Consider the following 7,494-nt stretch of genomic DNA (forward strand, 5'->3'; position numbering starts at 1 on the left):
AGCCAGGTGCTTTCTCTGACATCTTCTGCAGGAAAACGGACGCAAGGTTTTCACCCAGCTTTTCTGTAGTCTCCTTCTTCTCCTTCAGGAAAGTTTCACTCCTCTGTTGTCTAATGATCTAACCACCTTCTGGCTGTTTCCTGCTTCTGATGCCTTCAAGGAAATCATTATTTGGGCCAAGGCCTCCAGCAGGTGCTTCTTAGGCCCTCGCCTGGGATTGCCATGCCTTGCCAGCGATTTCCAGGGGGTTGGCCAGGCTTTGGGCTCGTTTTTGTTCTGCACTGGGCAAGATGCCAGCATGGAAAGGAAGCCTTCGGGCTCCCGGACAGCGCTCCTCCGGCACACTGGCCGTTCCCTGGATGCTGCGGCTTTCCTGACCTGCGGTGCGCCCTCTTCGAGACCAGCGTCCCTCATCTTGCGCTCTGACCGATCGCCGGGTCGGGGCCAGCTCTGCCACAGCAAAGGGCAGCACAACCTGGTCTGGCTGGAACGTTTTGTTCAAGGAAGTTTAGCTGATCACCTCTCTCGGGGGACGGGGGAAATACTTCCTCTAAACGTGACCGTGTTGGATTTTCAGGGCATTGCACCCTTTCCATGTTGAATCTGAGAGCACCGTGGCCACAACTGCGGTGCGGCTCCGTCGCCACATCTCGCGCCACCCAGTGGAGGTCCAGAGCCCTCCCAGTCGCGCCCAGTCGCGCCCAGTCCCACCCCTCGCAGCTCCGCATTAGCCCGGAGAGCCCCTTCACCCGGCATGCGCAGAGTCACGCTTCCCAGCACGGGAAAAACACCAGCGAGCCCCCAAGCCGGATGCCAGGGGTGCCGTTTGAACTGCAAGGCCAGGCCCTCGTTGACGCTCGTGCCCTGCCACTTCCAGCATCAGGCAGCTGACACGGGGCGAGCCAGAAGTGCGGGACGAGGCGGCCGAGAAGTCTCCAGCGCAACACGCTGCCTGGAGCGCGCAGGGAACTGCAAGGAGGCCCCGCTGGCCAAGCTCCGCGCGCATCGCCCCCCTGCCTCAGCGCCCTCGAGGGCCACCCTTCTTGCGGGGCGCACACACACACATGATGCGCGGCCACTAGGGGCACACTCCAGTTTCCGAAAGTGAGATGGAGCGGGTGCTCCCTGAGGCATTGTTCTCCATTGTTTTCCCTGAGGCTTTGCTCTTGCGCCAGGGAAGAACTGATTTCTCACAGCCAGATCGGTGCACTGCTGGGCTCCCGTCCTGGAAGGAAGAGATCAGATGTGGGAAAATAAGGAGGCTGGACGGAGTGGGGAAGAGGAGGGGGCCAGTGTCTGTTCTGGAGCGTCTCTGCATGAACCTGCTGCCCTGTCCATCGGCCTGCGGGCGGCTTGTGCAGCGTGGCCTTCCCAGCACCTCCAGGAGGGGCCTTGGCTGCCTTGGAAGGGCCAGGCATGGTGTGGCCGGGTGCGGAGACGATGCCCGCAGACCAGCACCCCCTGATCCTGCCCTGCTCGGTCCTGCTGCCTCCTGAGGGCTCAGAGGCGGAGCACAGATCTGTACTCCCCAGGCCCAGAACTGGCAAAGTAAAGCATTGCCTGCATTTTGTGGGAGGGGACCTCCGGGTGTAAGCAGCTCATGGCAGGCAGAGGAGTGGGCTCAGTGCCCGTGGCAAGCATCCATCCGAGGCCTCCAGACAAAGGACCCCGCGAGGCCTCGGTGCTGCTCCGCATTGCCTTGGGCCGGTTCCGCCTGCAGCCAACGTGACAGCAACCCAGCGGAGCAGGAGCCTGCTCTGCCCCGCCCTCCGCCTGCCGCAGCGGCTCCACGCACGGCGTGCGTTTGCGCTACGCAAAGGCAGGCGGAACCTCGGGAGAGCCAAGTCCGCATCTCCGCTGCACAATTCATCCCAGGGGACAGGAAGGGGAAGATCTTCCCGGAAGGGCAAACGCAGCCTCACCTGTGTTGCAAAATGCTCGGTGAGGTTTTCACAGTATTGGCCACGAGGCCCCTGGGCTTGGGAGCCAGGACTGCAGCCGCTCCCACCAGCCTCCTCTTCTTCCTGTGTGCATGGGAGCCAGATGGGGAAGGCTGAGGATCTGGTGCCCGACCTTTTCTATCGGTTGCTGTTGTCGCCTGCTTCGCGGCAGCATGTCTGTGCCCGGCGGAGGAAGGGGGACGCGCCACCCACCCATTTGAGCACGGCCTGCCCTTTCTGGAGTACCATTTCATGCATCTGCCCTAGCTCTTCACTCACATATACGAGCAGGAATCCCTCACCAGGACCACTGACGTTTAGACCTATTTGGCGCTGCAGGCAGAGCACGGGCCGGGCCGGACCGGGAGTCCCATCCACTGCCACGGCCGGGCAGGCAGCTGCTCCACGCTCGGCCTCGCGTGGGCTCCACCCTCCTCAACCCTTCAGCCCCTTTCCTGGCCGCAGGATGTTTTCAGGGCTATTCCGTATGGAGAAGGGCAGGTGAGGGATCGCCAAGCAGCAGCAGGAGCCGTCCAAGGCGATGGGAGCGTCTTGGCCACAAGCAGAGAAATGCCCCGCTCCCTGTGCCTCTGCCCCACGGCTGAGCCATCCGTGCAGGTGGTGCCGCTGCCAAGGGGATGGGGCTCGCCTTTGAAGCAGGGGCTGGAGGCCGCTGGGATTGATCTGGGGCTGCTTACTCCCAGGGAGTGCTGGACTGCATCGGGGACTTTCCTTGGGCAGGACTGTCACTGCTGCCCCAGGGTAAGTGGGGGCCCAGTATGGTTGGGACCCATGAGCGAAGGTCCCATTCCTATGCAGCCATCCAGGAATTTCTCTGCAGCCTCCCCCGCCCCCGCCGCCCCCGCGCATTCCTGCCTGTTCCCCTTGCCAAAATGGAAGGTCCAGGTGCATCTGAGTTGCCCATGAATTGGCTGGCCCCAAACCCGAAGCACCGGCTACACATGAACAGTCCTCTCCCATCACCACGCAACATCCCAGCAGCTCTTCTCACTGGACCGTATACCAAGCTGGGACTGGGTTTGCTTCCACCCCTGTTGTGGGAGGGTCCCATTATAGGGGCAGTTGGGGGCACCACTTTGTAAGGGAAAGTTGCCCCTCCAGATCCAACAGCTGGTTTGATTTCAGCTTTCCCGGATCTGCTCTACCAGAGGGCTGAGATGCTGTGCTCCTGCCCTGAGTTTCCACACCTGGTTGTCACTGTGACTGAGAGCAGCAGGAGGATGTCCAGCCAGGTCTCACTGCTCCAGCCTCCCCTGCAGACGGCAGGCGCTCCCTTCCTCCAGGGTGCAACCCCGTCAAAAACACAGAGTGCACTCTGGCACCCCCTCCGCGGGGCCTTGAGGTGTGTGCCTGCCACCCGAGGCGCTTCCCTTCGCAACAAGGCCAGGACTGCGCGCATGCACTGCAGAGGCGGCCGGGGCCGGCGGGGGCCCTCCCTTCGGGGAGCAGGTGGAGCAGCGGCTCGGCAGCGGCCCGGCCTGCACACAGAAAGCTGACAAAGCCACGGGCAGGAGCAAGCAGGAAGCCCACTGGCTGGGTAATTATAGAAGGGCTCCTTTTATACCCCGCCTCGCTGGGACAGGAAGGAAGCGAGCAGGAGAGGCTGACGTCACCCCCCCCCCCCGCGTGTGAATCGGCCTTGGATGAGGAGGCATGGGGCTGCCGCCTTGTTTGCGTGAGGCTTGAACGAAACCGCAGCTTCCCCTCCACGGGCACGGCAGCTTCTGCCCTCTTGGAAGGCCGAGCGAGCTCTTGGCACGAGCTGCCTTTGGCAGTCGGCGGAGCCTGGGCAGCCCCAGCCCCCCGGGGGCCAAAGGGGCCTGGACGAAGGACGCCGGGGGACAGCGCTCTCCTAGCACCTTGGAGCACCTTGGATGTGCCGGACGAGGAGAGCCGCCCCCAGCACCAGGCGGCCCCTCGGCCGGCTGCCGTCCCCACTCGCGCCTGTGCCCCGTGGCGGTGACTGGTGCAGCGAGGGAAGCCACACGCTCGCCCCGCCTCCTTCAGTCTGCCGATGCCCCGAAAGCAGAAGCTGCGGCTGGATCAGTCTGTTCCTTGCAGCTTCCGCATCGGAGGTGCCCCAAACCGCAGGCGGGCTGGGGCTGTGTTGGCCCGGAGCTGCCCCACGCTGCCACTGGGCCGCCAAAGGCCAGTGGTGCGCTGCTGCGGGGGCTCTCCCGGGGGGCTCGCGGGTGCCCACTGCCCAGACCAACTGAAGGAGAAGGCCCTCTCTCGCCACTCCGGACGCAACGAGCCGGCAGGGCAGACAACCCCACGGCCAGCCATAGCCGGAAAGCTGCCATGCAGACGTGCGTCTGAGTGGAAAGGCAAGGCAGCACTTTAATAAGCAAACGTATAAATAGATAAAATGCATCCCGATGGCAAGCAGGGTCCCCGGGATGTTTTCTCTGCGCAAGCCCAACATCCAGCACCCCAAGAAGAGCCCGGGTCCATTTTCACTTTTACTTGTTTATACACAAGCTGCTAGCCCTCGAGGCCAGAGACATAGCTGAAAACTTGTGAGCACTGAAAGAATTCCCAGAAGAGACAAGAGGGCTGCTCCGAGAGCCTTTGCCCTACAACCCCTCCCGTACCCACCCCTCCCACTGATCCCCAAGAGCACTCCAAATTTGTTTTCAGTTAAAGACCCAAGAGGAAAGCATGTTAGAAGCAGAATGAAGTTGGTAAAACTGTTTAGAAGATATGCACAAACACTGCTCCTAATTCGCACAAACAGGGTTGCAGGCTGCCCTGGAATCGCCACGAGGGCCCCCTGCGGTTCAGTTACAGCACGACTCGCGGCCCCCCGAAAACGCCCGCTGGGCAGGCGGTGGCTGTCGATGGCGATGAGTCCTCGTGGGGTGGCCGGGCCGGGAGGGCGCTGCTGGGCTCTGCCCAGCCTGCGTGGGCTTTGGCCTGGTCCAGCTCCACAGCTCTTCCGGCGGGCCAAAGCCGCTGCAGAGGGCAGGCCGGGGCTGCACGCAGGCCCCCTCCACGCAGCCCTCCCGCGGGGCCCGCAGCACGTCCTGGCGCCGCTCCTGCAAGCCCTCCTGCAGACGGGCAGGTGCGGAAGGTAAGGGAAGGGAAGGGAAGGGAAGGGCCTCCCTCGCAAAGGTGTCGGCTGGGGGAGAGCCCCCCCCCAGAAGGACGCTGTGCTGTGGGGGCGGTGGGAGCAGGGAGGCCGCCCTGCCGCCTGGGGAGGAGGAAGGGCACCAGCGCCGTGCGTGGCGGTTATGTAACTCGAACGCGATGTTCTCCTGCGAGAGGCCTTATCTGCTAACCGCAGGGACGCCTTGGAGCGGGCGGCCGCTTGTGCTGGCTTTTCGGAGCGCACGGCTCGCGAGGGCCTGCCTTTCCAAGCCGCTCTCGAGGCGAGGCAGGCGGAGGCCAGGCGCGGGCGACTCCTCTGGCCCAGCCAGGCCACTGGCTTCCCGTGGCCGAGAGCAGGAGCGGGCGCGGATGGCGGCCGCGCCCCCCTCTCCCGCCTCAGGCGTGCGTGCCGTCCCTCGGCCGCTCTGACCCTGCAGCGCCCCGTGGCTCCTGCGACGCCGGCGCTGGGCTGCGCGAAGGCCTCCTGCAGGAGCTTTCGACTTACTGCATGTCACGTTTTGCGGGGGGGGGGGGGGCGCCAGGGCCGTCTGAACGCCTGGGCCTGATGGGCCCTTGCCCGTGGGCCCCGTACTAATCTGTGTCTGTTAACCCTTGGAAAATGGGGAAACTTCCAAAATTAGCAGGAGTTGCGGTAGAAGCCCCAGTGCTCTGCTTAGCCCGGGGCCCATGATGCTGTTCCGACGGCCCTGGGAGTCGCTCCGCCCTCGGTGGCTTCTCCTTTCAGCGGGCCCAGCAGGCAAGGCAACGAGAAGCGCAGCCAAGCTAGCAGGGTCGCGGCGTGCGGTGCAGCAGAGGGCCAAAGCACAGCCAGGCGCCCTGCACGGGTGGCGCTGGGGCACAAGGCCCCCGGGCTCCTTCTGCAGCGCAGCGAGGGTGGGGAGGCGGGGGAGGCCTTGCCTCTGGAAGAACCCCCTTTGGATCGCAGAAGAGCAGGGCCCCTCGGGGCAGGACGCCAAGCCACAGCACCCAGGCGGATGGTGTCCTCTCTCTCCCCCTTCTGGAAGGACCACGGCGGTTGGGTGTCCTTCCCACTTCGAGCCGGATATCTCTGATGCCGTCCATGGCTAATGCGAGATACAATTCCAAGCGCTTTTGCACAGGGGGAGGGACTTGGGGGCATTTGCATCAGGGGCTGCAGAATTCAGCGGGGCTGGGAGCTGCCCGTGCGCCATTCCCCATTCCAAGCACTCCAGACTGCTGTGCTGCTCTGCTTGCACCACTGGGAAACATGTTGTTAGTCACGAAGTCGTGTCCAACCCATCGCGACCCCATGGACAACACTCCTCCAGGCCTTCCTGTCCTCCACCATCCCCTGGGGTCCACCTAAGCTCACGCCGACTGCCCCAATGACCCCATCCAGCCACCTCATCCTCTGCCTTCCCCTTCTCCTTTTGCCATCTATTGTTCCCAGCATTAGGCTCTTCTCCAGGGTGTCTTTAGGTGTATCTTTCTCTTTCTCCCTTGCCTTTCGCTTCCCTTCTTTCCTCAGCTATTTGTAAAGCTTCCTCAGACAGCCATTTTGCTTTCTTGCATTTCTTTTTCTTTGGGATGGTTTTAGTTGCTACCTCTTGTACAATGTTGCAAACCTCCGTCCATAGTTCTTCAGGCACTCTGTCTGTCAGATCTAATTCCTTAAATCTATTTGTCACCTCTACTGTATATTCATCAGGGATATGATTTAGGTCATCCCTGAGTGGCCTAGTGCTTTTCCCTACTTTCTTCAATTTAAGCCTAAATTTTGCAACAAGAAGCTCATAATCTGAGCCACAGTCAGCTCCTGGTCTAGTTTTTACTGACTGTATAGAGCTTCTCCATCTTTGGATGCAGAGTACATAGTCAATCTGATTTCTGTGTTGACCGTCTGGTGATGGCCATGTGTAGAGTTGTCTCTTGGGTTGTTGGAAAAGAGAGTTTGCTATGACCATCGTATTCTCTTGACCAAATTCTACCAGCCTGTGCCCTGCTTCATTTTGTACTCCAAGGCCAAACTTGCCTGTTATTCCAGTTATTTTTTGGCTTCCTACTTTAGCATTCCAATCCCCCATGATGATAACAACATTTTTTTGGAGTTAATTCTAGAAGGTGTTGTAGGCCTTCATAGGACTGGTCAACTTCAGCCTCTTCAGCACCAGTGGTTGCGGCATAGACTTGGACTACTGTGATGTTGGTTTGCCTTGGATTCGAACTGAGATCATTCTGTCATTTTGGAGATTGCATCCCAGTACTGCTTTTCCTACTCTTTTATTGACTATGAAGGGTACTCCATTTCCTCTGAGGGATTCTTGCCCGCAGAAGTATACCTGATGGTCATCTGAATTAAACTCACCCATTCCTGTCCATTTTAGTTCACTGATTCCTAAGATGTCAATGTTCAGTCTTGTCATCTCTTGTTTGACCACATCCAGCTTGCCTTGATTCATGA

The 7,494-nt window shown here is 60.8% G+C and overlaps 1 protein-coding gene across 1 annotated transcript; it reads right to left on the minus strand.

Annotated features, from left to right (window-relative positions):
* Positions 1 to 785: 785 nt before the first annotated feature.
* On the minus strand, positions 786 to 4,247 carry LOC123034925. The gene is made up of 4 exons (XM_044452710.1): positions 4,048 to 4,247; positions 3,149 to 3,238; positions 1,923 to 2,024; positions 786 to 1,225 (listed from the first exon to the last, which is right to left on the minus strand). The coding sequence occupies exons 1-4, from the start codon at positions 4,245 to 4,247 to the stop codon at positions 880 to 882; spliced, it is 738 nt and encodes a 245-aa protein (XP_044308645.1). The 3' UTR covers positions 786 to 879.
* Positions 4,248 to 7,494: the final 3,247 nt, after the last annotated feature.

The sequence above is a fragment of the Varanus komodoensis genome, unplaced genomic scaffold (assembly GCF_004798865.1).
Source record: "Varanus komodoensis strain SLA01 unplaced genomic scaffold, ASM479886v1 scaffold74, whole genome shotgun sequence".
Classification (NCBI taxonomy): domain Eukaryota; kingdom Metazoa; phylum Chordata; class Lepidosauria; order Squamata; family Varanidae; genus Varanus; species Varanus komodoensis.

What these genes read in the sequence shown, in the direction of transcription:
- LOC123034925 (XM_044452710.1), bottom strand. Translation starts at nt 4,247, where the DNA reads ATGGCTGGCCGTGGGGTTGTCTGCCCTGCCGGCTCGTTGCGTCCGGAG. An exon ending in ACAGCCCCAGCCCGCCTGCG is followed by an intron (nt 3,239 to 4,047) that starts GTTTGGGGCACC and finishes TGCACCCTGGAG; the next exon opens with GAAGGGAGCGCCTGCCGTCT. An exon ending in CCGAGCATTTTGCAACACAG is followed by an intron (nt 1,226 to 1,922) that starts GTGAGGCTGCGT and finishes TCTTCCTTCCAG; the next exon opens with GACGGGAGCCCAGCAGTGCA.